Source organism: Mizuhopecten yessoensis, unplaced genomic scaffold (assembly GCF_002113885.1).
Source record: "Mizuhopecten yessoensis strain PY_sf001 unplaced genomic scaffold, ASM211388v2 scaffold10939, whole genome shotgun sequence".
NCBI classification, from domain to species: domain Eukaryota; kingdom Metazoa; phylum Mollusca; class Bivalvia; order Pectinida; family Pectinidae; genus Mizuhopecten; species Mizuhopecten yessoensis.
The window spans coordinates 615,882-633,521 of NW_018408797.1; the positions used below are offsets into that span (position 1 = coordinate 615,882).

General features: G+C 33.7%; 2 protein-coding genes across 9 annotated transcripts in view; one reads left to right on the plus strand and one right to left on the minus strand.

Annotated features, from left to right (window-relative positions):
• LOC110463888 (probable prolyl 4-hydroxylase 3) overlaps positions 1–4,877 on the minus strand; it is a 15,927-nt gene extending 11,050 nt beyond the window's left edge. The window contains exons 1-5 of one of the 8 annotated variants that reach the window (XM_021518803.1): positions 4,796–4,877; positions 4,316–4,409; positions 2,853–3,012; positions 1,419–1,492; positions 928–1,068 (exon numbers count right to left, since the gene is read on the minus strand). In XM_021518803.1, the coding sequence (XP_021374478.1) occupies positions 928–1,068; positions 1,419–1,492; positions 2,853–3,012; positions 4,316–4,362 (422 nt within the window). In that variant the 5' untranslated portion in view covers positions 4,363–4,409; positions 4,796–4,877. The other 7 variants (XM_021518800.1, XM_021518808.1, XM_021518804.1 and 4 more) reach the window with 7 other exon arrangements.
• A 268-nt stretch (positions 4,878–5,145) lies between these two features.
• LOC110463882 (microtubule-associated proteins 1A/1B light chain 3B-like) lies at positions 5,146–16,575 on the plus strand. Its single transcript, XM_021518794.1, has 4 exons — positions 5,146–5,239; positions 8,687–8,742; positions 9,206–9,312; positions 11,320–16,575. Exons 1-4 carry the CDS (start codon positions 5,200–5,202, stop codon positions 11,483–11,485), a joined length of 369 nt encoding a protein of 122 aa, XP_021374469.1. The 5' UTR covers positions 5,146–5,199; the 3' UTR covers positions 11,486–16,575.
• The last annotated feature ends 1,065 nt before the right edge of the window (positions 16,576–17,640 follow it).

Genomic DNA, 17,640 nt, shown 5'->3' on the forward strand with positions numbered 1-17,640 from the left:
GACCCAGTGGTGGAGGGCTAGTGGTAGCAGAGTGTCAGACACCATAACAAACCCGTGACCCAGTGGTGGAGGGCTAGTGGTAGCAGAATGTCAGACACCATAACAAACCCACGACCCAGTGGTGGAGGGCTAGTGGTAGCAGAGTGTCAGATGCCTTAACCACTGCAGCCCCTTAAATAGTGAGACATGCACTGACGATTTTAGTGTTTAGATTAATTTTCTTTTTTAATGTACCTGACATAGGTGATACAGGTAAACTAAAATAATGATCAAGACACTAAAATTATCAGACCAGCAACTTTTTTTTTCAAAACAGACAAAACCCAAGTATGTAACCAAGTGTCAACAAACTGTAATTTGAACCCAAATTGACAAAAGTTAGGCAAAATATGAAAAATAAAATAAATTTCTTTTTTAGGAAGAGTAAAAAACAAATCTCCAATAGAAAATCATCAATTTTAGCCAATAATGATGACATCAGCTTGACTCAGATATTGAGTAGGTTAATTCCATATGGAAATTTTCCAAATTAATTTGTTCTAATTCTTTTTGGCTGCTCTGGACTTATATAGTCTTTTGATTGAAAAGACCATGAACAGACAATGGATGGATAGGCAATATTAACAGACAATTAATGGACAGACAAAAGACAAGACAACGAATATCAAGATAACAGACAGACAATGAATGGACAGCCATTGGGTGGACAGACAATGGACAGACAATGGATGGACAGCCATTGGATGGACAGACAATGAACAGACCTACAATGGATGGACAGACCTCTGTTATATGTCACTTTACTGTGAATAGCAATAGATAAGTGATATTCTGCACACTGCAAAACCAGCATTTACCACAAAACCTTCACAGTCCTATGGGAAATATCATAAATCATTAACATCAGGGAATAATGATTCCTCTCACCTTTCATTTAGCCCCACCAGTTTATGATGATTCCATACAGGTGGGAGATAAGGTTTGATGCGATTTAATATTTTACCGGACTCTTCTAAGGTGTCCCATATACAGCGATCATTATTACGCACATCAGTCATCTTCTTCTGTCTGAATAAGTAGATATTACACACCATTAGTAAATAACTACTTAAAAATACAAGTTTGGTTTCACCAAATTCTTTAAACTAATACCATTTGTAAATGGTGTAATAAAACACTGAATTTCTATGAATAATTTTTACAAAAAAATATTATTTACAGAGAGGTCAAGGTAAAAAAAACAAGCTCCTTCAACTCTCATCTGATTGGCTCATCATTTATCAAAGAATTAGTTGAAGGAAAGATCTGTTTTGGTTTTCACGGACCAACTCCTTTGTCAGAATAACTAGCATCCTCTAGACTGGATAAAATAGTTTTAGAGTTTTAGAGAACAAAGGATGTAAGTATTGGTGACCTACCTGCCAAACCCTATATTGACTAGAGCTTCCTGATATCCCAGCTTCCTTGTGTGTTTGATGAACTCCTCACATTCCTAAAAAAGACAGAAGTGTGTGACAAAGTTTTACACTTGTATTTCAGACATAATTTGTGAAGAAAGGACTCCATTCTCCTAGATAGACCAATGTGTGTGTTACTAATAATAAGGCTTCAGAATTATTTATTTTGTATGTTACAGACAAAACTGTGTCTCTAAATAAGCATGACATTTGGAAGACATACCCGGTATCTTATTTTCTAATAATTAGTGACAGTCAAGTAATAGCAAACATATCAACTACCCATTCATCACTGCACATTGAGCTTTATAGCAATAGCAAGTCCATAAGCAACATAAGGGACATAACCCAAACCTAGAAGGACAAATTACAACATATCATGACTGGGTTAAAATAACAACACAGTTATCAATCTTATAGTATCATCTAGTAAAACATATATAGGCAATTAGAAACATCCAGAGAAGACCCACTAAATATATACCAGGAATGGCAGACTCTTGCAGCTCCTGACGTTAGCTTACAGGTGTGTCAGAGGAGACATGATAGAACGTTTTAAAACCATGACAGGAAATATGATCCTGAGGTTACCAATTTAATCATATGCAGTTAGAACAATACTGCTACAAGGGGCCATGAATACAAACCATACTACCAGGTAATAGAGAACATGCCTAGATGTAGGTAACAAACTTCATTCAGTCATACAACTGCTGACATTTGGAACAGTCTACCATTTGAGATCATCTCATCAAGAACTGTTAAATCATTTGAATCTTACCTCAATATGCTTTAATTCCAGGGAACCAATTTTAATCCACTGGTAGTTAATATATTGATTGAATATTTATTTCAAAATTAAGAACACATGTATTACTTCAATTGGGAATACTTACCTTACTATACATTTAAACTACATAATCAGTCATTTATATTCACTTCGCGGAAATACATTTTGTATGTCAATGATGATGTCATAATTATTATATAATTATGTATTAGTCTGTAATTGTACAGAGCTGACAGCAGAGTATATTCTAGTCCTTTAGTCAGAATAAAATCTGTGTATCAATATAATTTACTAAACTATTTCATAATATTTTGTTGCAATCTATGGACACATATGGTATATGAAAATGGGGATATCATTTGTTGGTTATCAATTACATGTTGCAAAAGAAAAACAGTCTTGACATTGTATTAATCGTGATTTGGTAATACTTAAGTTGAAATTTAATTCCAAGTGTTTCAATGACTAATGTTTTGACATCTGCTGTTGAAAGATTAAGATTTACCAAATGATCACTATCTTACTATGGAAACCAAATTTCATTAGGTCAACTAATCTCTTTAGACATATTTGCAAAATTACATTTTTGCCAGTGTTATACTTACTTCCTTTGAAAAAACATTATAAAGCATAAAGGCAAGCCTTGATGAGAAGCACTTGGGCAGCTTTAACTCTTCCTTCACGATTGCGGTTCCATTGGGATGCTTGTCATGAAAGATCGTCTTGGATGTTTTGGAAGCCATGAGTACACCAGAATTCAAAGTTCTTGGCAGAAAAATCCCAGAAAACCCCCAAATATTGCAGTAATTACTGTAAATATATATATACAATGTAGCTAAACAACCATACAAGGTGTATGACAGTATAAAATGTAGCTACCAATATGCGTATTACTGTATACAATATAGCTACCAATACGCATATTACTGTATACAATGTAGCTACCAATACGCGTATTACTGTATACAATGTAGCTAAATGTAAATAAGCACATTTAAGCATACAATGTAGCTAAATAAACACATTAAAGTATACAATGTATGTGTAGCTAAATAAACACATTAAAGTATACAATGTACATGTAGCTAAATAAACACATTAGAGTATACAATGTACATGAAGCTAAATAAACACTTTAAAGTATACAATGTACATGTAGCTAAAAAAACACATTAAAGTATACAATGTATTAATATTACTCAGGTACATTCACTTACACATATGTTATGCATTATCTAAGCAATAGCAGTATGGAATGTACCTCAGTGTGCCTGCATGCCTTATAGATACTCTCAGAACATGCATGGAACATGTATCTTGTTTCACCAGGGAGAGCTAAATGTAACTTCTGTGTTTTGCTACAGTGATATAACCATGTTTTTTCTATTCTCTCTATCAATTAATTACTATTGTCTATACTTTTCGGTGTTCTTCAATCCAGTAGAATAATACTCACTCACTCACTTTCTAGAATATTTCCCTACCTTGAGTGATGTGTGACAGCGAAATATCCTACCTGAGGGGTGATGTGTTTTGGTTGTCTGACCCATCAGTCTCTAAAAATTACCCGGAGGGTTGGACATTTTTCTGTTACACCTTCAAGGTAGGAGATGATAATTTTACTCCCATCATTTTATTTCAGTCACAACTCCACCGACATTAGTCTGCCATATGTTTGTAAACAAAGCACATGTGGGGTATGAATTATCGTCATTCACTTTTGATGATGTCACAATTACAGAAGACACATTTTAATGACGTCACAATTTAACACGTCTTAATCAACAAGAGGCTATCTCCCCTTAGGGGGTGACAAGCTGATCTTTCCCGTCTAAAACAGGAGACACATCTGTGAAGGGTGGGAGAATAAACATTGAACATCACATCATGTTACATTAATTGACATTACATTATTCAGTTACATGACATGACAGAAAGCTTTTTGTTTGAAATAAATATAAAAAAATATTCATATGAAATGTTATAATATAGTTAATGTTATATCTATATCAGTGGTTTATCTACTTGCTAACAGAATTTACTCGGCGTAGAAAGTGGCAGTATTTACTTTTTAGAGAGCATAAATGCAAATCCAAAGCCTGTGGATCCGGACATGGAGACTGTTTCAAGCCGCAGACAAATTCATATTATTACAGGCAGACCTAAGGAATACAAGTTGTCAATTTATAACTCACTGACCACAAGCAGCTTCGCGACGTTGAGTAGGAAGAAATGACTCGCTTGTTCTATTTTTAAATCATCATTTCCAAAAATAGAAAATGACAAATAATCCCAAAACACTGTCATATAAAGGAAGACTGTCAGACCTTCCTGGATTACCATCAAACATCTATATATGTCACTAGTTCATATTTATAATAAATGCATAATTTGTGTTTACTTCCGGATTGACATGTTTTGCTGTTTTGTTAGAATACAAAGTACATAGTACAAATAAAAAGGACATAGATAGTATCAACTTGTAAAATATGAAGAAATCAACTTCACATCACAAATAGATTTTCGGGATTGATTCACTCATATTTACATTATTATTTTGTCATTTTTGATAAAGGAAACCACCATGGCAACATCTTCAGAAAACGAAAGTACGTTTTACTCGGAATGCCTTTAGAAGTATTATAAAAACACAAGACTTTCCGAAAATGTTGTTGGCTGTTCTATGTATTGAACATACAAATGAAACACTGAAGGTGTTATTTCGTTTTACTTCTTAGTTTTTTCGACTTATTCATATAAATATATGTAACAGAATAATTTGATTATTTTTGAATAGTGAGATAGAAATTTACATTAATTCTAGGGTGTTTGTCTCTATTTAAAAACATATTTCGTACACAGGTCGTCACGTATGTGTAAAATAGTTATAACCAACCAACACAATTCCTTCCCGGAAGTTATCATAACTGGACCAAAACAAACTGAGGCATCATGGAGAAAATGAAACCTTTTAAAGAAAGAAGAACGTTTGGTAAAGATAACTCGTTGAGTTCTGCCGATAGATCCTTAAGTTTTGTCAGGAACCGACCCATCAAATGAAAATTTATATAGACCTGCATAATTTTTCACAGTAACAGACCAAATTATCAGCTGATCAAGCAATGATAGAAACTGCGCGTCTCCTTGATCGTAACACAGGAACTCGCTTCTATCAATAGATAGGCCTACGTGAAAAAGACAAAGCCTGAACGAAACGTAGCTTTTGCTAATCTTTGATATTTACTTATTCATTATGTATATATATTTTTATCATTATTATTGTCATCCATGATTGTTATCTATTTTTCCAATACATTTGTTGCCCTTTACAAGACACTGGTAAGACTGCATATAGAGTATAGCTCCACCGTTTGGTCCCCGATGCTGTTGAAAGACAAAATTGCCATTGAAAACGTACAACGTCGAGCCACAAAAAGAATCCCGCAACTTAAGGACATGTCGTACACCAACAGATTACGAAAATTGGGACTACCAACACTGGAATACAGAAGGGAACATGCAGATATGGTAGAACTATACAAAATACTGAACGGGATTGACATCGTCAAACGGGCCGACATGTGTGCACCACCGGAAGTAAACCCCACAAGGGGGCACTAAAAAACATTCAGATTAAACATAAACAGAAATGTCTTCAGCAACTGAGAGTTGTCAATATATGGAACAACCTTACAGAGGAAGTAGTTTCGGCAGAAAACATCAATACGTTCAAGCATCAACTGAACAAGCACTGGAATACTCATCCCAGGAAATTCAGTGCTTCCTTTTATTAAACAGTGAACATTGCGTGTACATAAACTGTAAATAAACTTTACATATTAAGCTTGCGCGCAACCGGAAGTAAAGGCGTTAAAGGTAAACGCGAATAAAGCAAAAAGAAGAGGCATCGCCACAATCTCTACAAAGATTTTCAATGATGGAATATTACTATGATTACTATGATATTTTTGCGCTAGTTGATAGCATTGTGGCCGATATTACCTTGGCCCGATATAACCAAATACCCTCACCTTCCACCAGGCGACCAGGTTCGATTCCAAATTGTGTCGCCTGCATGCTACAACATTACTCCTATTAGCCCGCCCCACACCAGGTGGGCAATTTTATTTTAGCGGGGGGGTGGGGGAGGAGGACTTGTTTCATTATCACTGTGAAGTAAATAAACTTTGTGCTATATATATTAGACGACATACCAATTTAATATATAAAGAAATAAGTCTAAAAATAAAATGAAAAAAAGGGAACATTGTAATACTCAAACGTAACAGAGATGGTAAATCCAACGAGCTCAGGGCGTTATATTTGATATGGTAGAGTCTAAATTCCTGAATGTATAGATCAATTATGTAAAGATTCAAACTGAACTTAAAAAGATGTGAATTATTTTGATCAGAAGACCGATATTCTCAACAAATTTAACCAAAAACTTTATTATTATCATTATTATTATGATCTTTTTGGTGGTATCTCCCAGTAGGTATATTAAAAAAGGTTGACCGATGAAAAAAGAATCTTAAGAAATTATTCACATATTTATTTTCTGAGCCTGTGACAAAAACAGTTAGTCTGCATGAACACACCAGCAAAAATGTACGCCTTCGTTGTCACCAATTTTTAGGTCACCTGAGCTTTGCTCAGGTGACCTATTCCAATCGCTTTTCGTCCGTCGTCTGTCGTGCGTAAACTTTTACATTTTCAACTTCTTCTCAAGAACCAGTGGATGGATTTTTTTCAAACTTGGTCAGAATCATCCTTGGTAGATGAGGCTTCAAAATTGTAAAATTGGGATTCCTACCCCAACCCCTGGGGCCAGGGCGGGGCCCCAAAGGGAAAATTAATCAATATTTCAAAAATCTTCTTCTCCAGACTCAGAGGTACTACAGTGATTTTCTCTACGTGGAAAGAAAGATCATCAGGGGCTTTACTTAAATTGTAAATTTCAGGACCCCCGAGCTATCCGTTCTCCCTTGGGGAGGGGGTAAAGTTTACTATAGTTTATATAGGGAAATAACACTTTTGGGTATATTTTGACAACTTTCTGTAGGAAATTATTTTTACTTGGTGAGAATTATCCTTGGAGGTAGATGGTTTCAAATTGTAAAATTGAGATTCCTACCCCGACCCCTGGGGCCAGGGCGGGGCCCCAAAGGGAAAATTAATCAATATTTCAAAAATCTTCTTCTCCAGACTCAGAGGTACTACAGTGATTTTCTTTACGTGGAAAGAAAGATCATCAGGGGCTTTATTTAAATTGAAAATATCAGGACCCCGAGCTATCCGTTCTCCCTTGGGGAGGGGTTAACGTTTAATATAGTTTATATAGGGAAATAACACTTTTCGGTATATATTTTATCCATTTTCAGCAGAAAATTGCTCAAACTTAGTCAGAATCATCTTGGGTAAATGAGAGTTTTACTTTGTAAAATTAGGATTCCTGCCCCATCCCCAGGGGCTAGGGCGGGGCCCCAAAGGGAACATTTACCAATATTTTCAAATTCTTATCCATTGATGACATGACAAGTATTGTATTTCACTTAGTTTACATGCTGATTTCCACATCACATCTAAACAATAAAATAAAGCTACCAGTACCTATGATATAACTCAGGTGACCGCTAAGGCCCTTGGGCCTCTTGTTTTCTGTGGGGGCAAAATAGGCGTGAAGGAGACATTCTTATATCAGTAAACACTGTTTGTAAAAAAAGTCAATCTTGTGTTGGTATGAACTTCCCCTATTTTCATTAATTTCAAATGTGAAAAGAATGAAAAATAATTTTCCTTCAAACAACCCATATTTCACTACGAAACAAGAGTACCGCCGGGCGGAACAATATACGCCCGTCGAATGCCATATAGTGTTATATACTTTCTTACATTGAAATAAGATCTGCATCATTCTAAGAGTAGTTAGCTGACATGCTATAAAAATTGTAGGAGAAAATCTCCGGACAAAAAATAAAATACTGAAATGAACAAAGGGCAATAACTTTTGCCAAAATTGTCGAATCAATTTTTTTTTCTTTTTCTTTTATTAACAATCAATAATGCATATAGGATCTTAAATAAATTCTCGTCTCGAAGTTTTAATTTTTGCTCGCCAAGGCTCGCAAAAATATAAACTCCTAAGACTCGTTTCATAAAATCTCATATGAAATGAATTTTTTTTTAAGATCCTATATATATTATTGATTGTTAATATTTGTCCTAAAAAGTCTTTTATCACTCAACAAAGTGTTACCTAATTATATAACGAGCATGTAATGTTCAGAGTTATCCATCCACACACTGAACTAAGTGCTAAGTAGGTAGGTCCCAGGGTCATACCACATTGCTTAAAAATCTAACTTGCCGGGTCACCTCAACCTAATACATGTACAACTGTTGATAATACTGAATTTTCTTATATTCTTTTTCTTAGATCAAAGACAGAATGATGTTGATTCCATCAAGATGCAGCATGTGGATAAAATACCGGTAATTATATATAAGGAATGCAGTATATGTTTTCACTGTTCATCTTCAGAATCAATATTCTTGTATTTTTGTAAAAATTTAAGAAATATTTAATTGATGTAATTTCTAGATCAACAACGTCTTTTAAGTTGCAACTGATCTCTAAGCCGATGCAATCCTATAGAGATACCTATATATTTGATTATAACATGAGACCTATACCAGCACATTATAAAACACAGGAGATTTCTGACCTCAACTTTTATAGTTATCATAGATTGTTTAAACTTGACCACAGTAGCCCGAGAAGGTAATATAATTATTATAGAGATAATATGTATGAGTAAAACACAATAAAGTGTATACATATACTTAAGTATAAAAAGAAATTGCTTGACCTCTACCCCTGCACATTATCATATACAAAATGTACAGCGTGGACAAATATATGATGAATTATTTGACCTTCACTCTTATCCTACAGGTGATCATCGAGAGATATGAGAGAGAAAACAGCTTACCATTACTAGACAAGACCAAGTTTCTGGTTCCCGACAATGTGAATATGTCTGAACTGGTCAAGATTATCAGGTATATAAACAATTCTATGTATATCTTGTATAAAGGTAAACTACCAAAGGTGTTGAATTTCACTCGAGTGATACTCTGCATTTACTATGAAAATATAGGTGGGGCAAGTAGAGGTTTTCAAAATCAACCAGAAAAATGGGGGGTAATATTCTAGTTATGAAATTTGACACCCAATCTGTCCATGACAAATAATTGCATATTGTATGTTGTAACTGTCTCATAGGTCTCTTGAGCTGAAACTAAAGTGATATATTGCTATTCTTTGCACCTCAAGCTCTTCATCCATTGCCCATCATCTGTTAACAATTGTCATTTGCACTTCTTCTTTTGCCTAGGGTCACGATATTTAGCCTGTAGCTGGTAGGAATGGGGGACAGATTATTGAAGTTGTTCAACTAATAACATGACATTAAATTTTATCTAAGGGCACAGGGATCAAAAAATCTTTTTCTTGTGAACCAAAAGGCCTAGGGTCATTCTCTTTTGCCTTAATTTAGCAAAGATGGAGCTCTATCATTTGTTAAAATAAAATCCTTCAATCAAATTCACAGGAGTAAATAGATATTAAATCTTTAAACTCTATTCTGTTGCTATCACATTAGCATACATGTAACATTAAAATAAGGACTCCTCTTGGTCAGAAATTTTAGGTATTATTTATTTGATTCAAATTTTGTTTATAGTTATAATATGGAACTTTGAACACTATCACACAGGTATTCATTACCTTATTTTGCATAGAATCTAATCAAGAGGTTTCTGGTAAATTGAAATTACTTATTGTCCAATTTTGTTCATTTTTGATATGTACATGTAGTAATTTTATAGTAAATTAAAAAAACTTGATATGTTTTTGAAAACCTGAAACTACAATGAAGTGTTCTATTTCTTTCAAATTTGGTACAAGAGGCTTTTACAGAAATTTGAACACTACTGTATTTTCAGTAAAGTAGTGCAAAACCATCCTCAATGCCTAGGCAGATTGGTTTGAAATTGAACAACTGTCCTCCTTACATCAAACGTGTTGACATTATATATATTTGACATTGCATTTGACAGTGGTACATACAATGAAGATACCCACTGTGTGATTCACAATGCCTTAGAATATAATCGTATGTAACTGTTTCATATTTTCCCCTATATACCAAGATAAAATTAAGAAATCTAAACTATAGTGCATGTACTTGTTAAGTATTTTGCCATTGTAAGAAGTTATCTTAACAGTACAACAAGTGCTTTTAATTTTAACATGATGTATTAAAAAGATACAACTTGGCAGCTTTTACCATTCTATAGTCATTATACAGACCATAATTAGCTGTCTGCATTACAAACACAAAGCTAAAAGCTTAAGACAACTGATTTGTATCATAATGAAGTCTAATTAGAGTAATGTAAGGACTATTAATAACAGTCCCCTTTGGTTGCTTAAACACAATATATATAATATAGTATGAAGGCTAGCACTAAACCAACATACCATTGGAAAGAAGCATTATAATGTTTTACTAGGGTGATTTTTGCTTTTGTCTGGTACAATTATACACCCCGGCAACTGTTAGTGACTATAGGGCTGTTTTTAATTTTGGTAATTTTATTTTGTAAATCAAATAAATCTGTTATCGCTGTCAGATATAAAAACAACATTTTTCACCATTTTATACTTGATTTGTTACCCTTGTTGATCCCTGACCTTGTTGATCCCTTACCTTGTTGATCTCTGACCGTTTTGATCTGTGACCTTGTTGATCTCTGACCTTTTTGATCCCTGACCTTGTTGATCTCTGACCTTGTTGATCCCTGACCTTGTTGACCCCTGACCTTGTTTATTTCTGACCTTGTTGATCCCTGACTTTGTTGATCCCTGATCTTGTTGATCCCTGACCTTGTTGAAGCAAAATATTATTGATCTCTGACTTTTTTGATCCCCGACCTTGTTTACCCCTTACCTTTTTGATCCCTGACCTTGTTGACCCCTTATCATATTGATTTCTGACCTTGTAGAAGGAGACTTCAGCTGCATCCGTCCCAAGCCTTCTTCTTAATGGTGAATGAGAGGACGATGGTCAGCAACACAACCCCGATCTGTGAGGTGTACAACAAAGAAAAGGACAGTGATGGGTTCCTCTACATCACTTATGCGTCACAGGAAACATTTGGAGCATCGTAAAGAAAAAGCTTACCACAAATTATTTTCAGTTGCATCTCGAGTCAGTATAGATATGGGGAGTGATTTTGCTTCAAGAATGATGTTTGTTCACTTGTAATAACACTGGGACCCTTAAAAACTATCTTTAAGGGGTCATTTAGTCATTAGTGATGACACAATTTTATTTCACACTTAACTCAATCTGGGTACTTTGTTACATAATATATTGCAAACAAGAGTTGTATGTAGCTTCAAAATTAATGTAATAAGACAATGTAATTTCAACATTTGAATTTTGACCAAAAAGGAAAACAACAGCTTTTTAAATGAAAGTATATGCACAAATGGTCCCTATAGTAATTTTGAACGTTTATCTTATACACAAAATAAATTATCAAGTATGTTAAATGTAAAAAAAAAAAGACTCGCTCATGCCAATGATTAAGGTGTTGTTATAGACCATGCTTCAAGTAGAAAGGTTATGTATGACAACCAGTAAGTGATACATTACCTTTCAACTATTTAAATTTAATTACCAACCTGAAGAAATGTTTGGTAAAATGGAAAATGCTAATGATTCAGATAAGTTCCTGAATTTGCATTCCAACCTTGCTTCAGCTTGAATAACTACCACAAAATGTGTAATGATAAGATAAATAATTTCTTGTTCTTTTGTTTTTTTAATGTAATTGTATCAGCATTAATTGTTTATCAAGGGCAACAAATTAAACGTTCTCCCACATGATTGCTGTCAGTGACGTTTATTACAATGACATCACAATCAGATGACAGTGTTATATCACAACGATAAGTCAGTCAAAACGCTGGCAAATGATACCACTTAAGGAACATATGCTATATTGCACAAACCTACTCTTAAAGTCTTGCATGGATATTTGGATTTGAGGTACATTATTGTATACATAATCATTTTATGTACTGTATTATTTTCTTCTCTTTTCAAAATTGGCCTTAGTTTATGCATACAATTTATGTCAATTTTGCTAACAAGTAAGCGTTACATTTGCATTTTATATATCATGTTTTACGTGAAAACTTAAGATATGAAGTAGGAGAAAAAGATTTAATTATTATATAGGTACATGTATAAGATAAGGCAATCCTACCATCGGGTGAGGATTTGGTGTGAGAGCTTCAGCCCAGACCCAAATTTTACACTTGGAGGTAGAATATCCATACCCTGCCAGCGTATACATGATAGACTCTACTAATATTATTGTCAAGGACTTTGTGATGTGGATGTAAAACATGCCAACCTCATTAAATAGCCCCTTAATCCTTTCATCCCTATGTAACTTCAGTAGACTCTACCATATATTGATATGGATGAGTCCATTATGGTTTTCAGTGGTGAAAGGGTAAATGCTGTAGTTTAAAACCCTATTTGGTCAGTGAACACATATGTTTTTATCTATGATTTGTTATACAGCATTGTCAATAATACATATACAATATATAAATGTAGAAATTTATGTTATGGATATACAACACTTGAGCATGTAGTTGAAATGAGCATAATACTTTCCTCATGGATGGGTTTCCACGGACTTTCAGACAATGTTTCATTATTTGAAAGATATAAAGCATTATGATTATTTTCGTAGTATCAAACAATATACGACTTGCCAAACACTTTCACCAGAACAATTAGAAGAACAGTTTTAGTCTTAGATCTGGCCCATAATATGTAGTGAAAATGGTATTGCAGAGCAATGCTACTCCTCCAGATCAGTGTTGAATGGTTTGGTTTTTGATAATGATATGTTTGTGTGGTCCATACTGTAATGTTCTATTTACAGTAAAGTAACAGTGACCTTAACCTTTGTACTTCGAAACTGAAAAATAAACCAATTTTCTGTAAGGGAGCAGCACATGAAGTTTGAGTGGTATCAGACTACTTAAGATTGTGTACAAAAACAATTATATATTTTTAGTAACTGTAACTTGACCTTTGACCTTCCGATTTCAAAAGCAATCTTAAGCAACACTCTCTGTAAGAAAGCAATGTATTAGGTTTGAGTTTGATTGACTAAAGGGAAGCTGAATTATCAACAGAAACTAAATTCCAATTTTTAAGTGTACCAGTTACCTTCACCTTTAACTTTTGACGTGAAAGTAATTCTAATCAAGTCCTTTCAGTGAGGAAACTTTATATGGTTTTGGAGTGGATTCGTTCCTCATGAACTCAAAGTTTTGTGAAGAAACAGTTTGGACGGACAAGGTGGTTACAATCGTAAAAATAAAAGCTTAAAGTTTTGTGTGACTAAAAATAAAATGAAACTTGTTGTTGTATTAGTTAATAAGTAGTATACCTGTCCTGTACAACACAAACCAACAACAGGATGCAGGTTAACCTAAAGCCAATTTAAACGGATTTTGTTTGAAACATTTTACTGTTTGTATGTTATTCTAAGTCATTTTAACGTAACATTTATTTGCTTGAAGAAAACAGAGAAATCAGTAGAAACCCGGCGTTGTACTCTGTCCTTCTGCAAATCAATGTGCAATTTAAAGGCCATTGGCAGTTAATTTTTATAAGAACTGAGAACATCTTATTGTGATACCTTCACTTTGTTTTGCAATCAGCTAATTCCTTAGAATAAAATATTGTTGGCAATCAGTCAATTTCTGAAAATGATATGTTGTGACATTGTACTATACTGCCCATTCCTTTTTAAGCTCTCTTTTTTGTCTGACAATTAATCCGTTCACAATATTTTACCAGCTCGCTTGAGAAAAAAGGGTTATCGCTGCTTTTTCAGAATTTGGAAGCATTCTGTAATCATTATAATATTCCAAATTTGCTCATGTATTGCATGGAGGTTGAATACAGTATTAATTATTAATATAATAAGACTTTTTTTTTTAAATAATTATTTATTAACATTGTAATTATATTTTGAAATATAATGGGATGCTTTGTTGTTTGTTAAGGACATTTTGGTGAATGTTTAATATCATGTGTAGTATCTTGTTATTCTGACCGTGACATCGTTTACCCAAAGTATGGTACTATTACACTGTTAAGTGTTCAGCACCGAGTTCTTTGAGGCAGCTTGTTCAAATCTTGTGTCTAGAAAAGTTGATTTGTAGAAAGAATTTGTTTAATTTTCACATCTTAATGCCAAGTATTTTATTTTGCATGATGATTCACCATATTATCAAGTTGTACCGGTGTATATCTAACTATAACCTGTATCTATGATAATATCCAAAGGTTCATCGTATAAAGATTATTTCAGAAATCAAAAAATATATGAGGGCATTGAGGCACTATTTTATGTCCTGCAAACATTTTCGCCTGTGGGCCACTAAAAAGAATGTTAATTAATCAATGTCACTCCTTCCCATTATATATTTTATATCCATTTGTCATTTTCTAGAATAGCACTTAAAATTAGTATTTTCCTTTTTACTAAAATAGCTTACGTACGTCAAGTATATCAGACTTTCTGATTAATACTGGCAATGTTACAGAAGACTATCATTTCCGCTTCTGATTAATACTGGCAATGTTACAGAAGACTATCATTTCCGCTTGAAATAATAAAGAATACTGTATCGTACATTACCTTTCACATAATCTCATAATGAGGAGATAACTCGTAATTACAATATATGGCTCCGATAAAATGGAACTATGACTAGTTTTGCGTTAGTTCAATTTCCATCAAAATGGGAGCGTATGCATGGTTTACAAATATTTTCTAGTTCTGTATCTTTTTGTTAAGATAAGCAGGACTTTGGGCTAGGTGTTTATATTTATCTCATGTTCAGATTAACAGTGCACAATTCCTTTTTTTATCGCAAACATTTCATCCGGCCAACTTTCTATAAGCAATTCAGATATACTGCATAATGATCATGTAGCAGTTAAAATATGTTCACTATTTAAGATACCCTCCCCCATGAAACAAGCAAAAAAATCAGTTTCACGCTTTTAGATACGTAGGACAAAAAAAAGCAAAACAAATAAAAGTAGTTTCACATTTTGGGTACGTACGAAAAAAAAAAGCAAAATATTAATAGCAGTTTCACGCTTTAATAAACGCAAGTAAAGCAAAAAAATAATAGTAGTTTAACACTTAAATATTCAATATACGTACGAAAAAAGCAAACATTTAATAATAGTTTTACGCTTTAATATGCATACGAAATTAAGGGCAAAAAAATAATAAATGTTTTACACTTAAATTTACATACGAAAAAAAGCAAAAAGCAAAAAACTTATTAATAGTTTCACACTTTATTATACGTAAGAAAAAAGCAAAAACAAAATAATAATGTAACACTTTAAGATAAACAAGGCATTCACGCAACAATAGTTTTTTTCCACAAATGAGGTGAGTCCATTGCAGAGAAAGTATGCAAGCCTTCTTCTTGACGATTAGATCATTATTAACAATTTGCGAATTATTCTGTTAATTACCAAACAATGAATAATAGAAGATAATATGTCTGGACATTCTTAAGCTTATTAAGCTACTTTGTTTAACTACTACTAAATATCACTTAATGATAAGAAAATCTCTTCTATAAAAAATACACCCCTTTTTATGTTTTAAATAATTGATTCAACATAGAATGGACGAGTTGAATAACTTGATCTGATTAGTTACACTGTATTATTGTAATATAAGTAGTTTGTTGTTTATTAGTTATTTTATTTGCTTACCAGTTGTAATTATTTTAGCAATCACTAACGAGTCCAGGCATTGCTGTGGTTGTTCGGGATGTCTCTGTGTAAGACCAGCTGTCAGCCTTGACCTTTATCGTGACAGACAGTAGTAGGTGTTTTTCAGGTCTCAGACGGTGGAGCTGTGGAACACGCATTGGGTTTACTGTCACAGCTAATGTAACTTAAATACATTTTGTTGAACAATCTGTTCTGAGAACTGTTTTCTAAAAGTCGTTCAGTTACACGCAGACGCAATGCAGGTGGATTGTGTATTTACATGGGATTTAATTTTGAAAATCATGTTAAACAAATTTTGATTTAATGTTTGTTTAACTACGTAGGAAGACGCCATTATGTATTACAACCTTTATGTATACTGTACGTTAAATGAATAATTATTATGTTATATCAATCTTTGTTGTTTTTTCATTTAAACGTTTATTTTTATTCCCTCAGCTTCAATTGAGATTTGTTCATTTCATATTTCTTTCAACATTCAATAAAACCTAAACGTGACATGATCTGCAAGTAAGAAATTACAAATTTGTTACCGGAACAGTTGTTCGAATTCAAATCGCTAACATTTGAAAAAATATGAACAGGAAATATTCACACATAGACTCGAAAAGCTATTTGACTACTGTGACAGTTATTAAAAGGGAAAAGAAACGACTTGATAATGAGGACACTGGATTATTTTTGCTGAATTAGCGAGGCTCAGTTGTATATTTTGTTTTCATTATTCAATTCGACTAGGAACAAATGGTAACTGTATACCAGATCTTTTGATATCGTGGCCCATTCTTTAAAGATCGCAAATCAACAACAGTAACCAGTTTCAAAATAAGGATTCCTATCTACAGCTGTATGTAACTATATGTATGACGGTAGTTTTGTTTACATGGTGAAGTACTATTACATCATTAGTGTATTCATTGTAGTCTGCTACTCCTCATTAGAACCAAGATCAGTGAAATGTATTTTTAACGACTATAACACTGAATAGACCAACATTGTATAGTTGGTCCATGGATCATCCTCGATATCCAGGGGTTACGCTCACTTTCGCTCTCTACACCCCTGGAATGTGTCAGCAAAGTGAAGGCTCAATGTGCGAAGACCAGTTCGATCCTTTGATGTACATCAAAAGAATCTCGCAGTCTTGTAACGGTACAAATTGACAGGCTTTGGAGTTGGGCGTCTCTCCTTTGTAATCTTCAAAGGACAGCTATCAGCCTAGCGGTTTGTTTTTTTTTTTTTTTTTTTTTTTACCTGAGACCAATCAAACAGCTATCTTCGAGCCTTCAATTTTGCTCCAGAGGTGTAGAGAGCGAAAGTGAGCGTAACACCTGGATATCGAGGATGTCCATGGAGAGGCACTCTTTCCTATTTTCTGTAAAAATGCATATTTTATCAACCTCAAATCAAAATGTGTAAATTCACCACTCTACAGCTTCAAACCAATAAATCATGGGAA

What these genes read in the sequence shown, in the direction of transcription:
- LOC110463882 (XM_021518794.1), top strand. Translation starts at nt 5,200, where the DNA reads ATGGAGAAAATGAAACCTTTTAAAGAAAGAAGAACGTTTG. An exon ending in TAAAGAAAGAAGAACGTTTG is followed by an intron (nt 5,240 to 8,686) that starts GTAAAGATAACT and finishes TCTTTTTCTTAG; the next exon opens with ATCAAAGACAGAATGATGTT. An exon ending in AGCATGTGGATAAAATACCG is followed by an intron (nt 8,743 to 9,205) that starts GTAATTATATAT and finishes CTTATCCTACAG; the next exon opens with GTGATCATCGAGAGATATGA.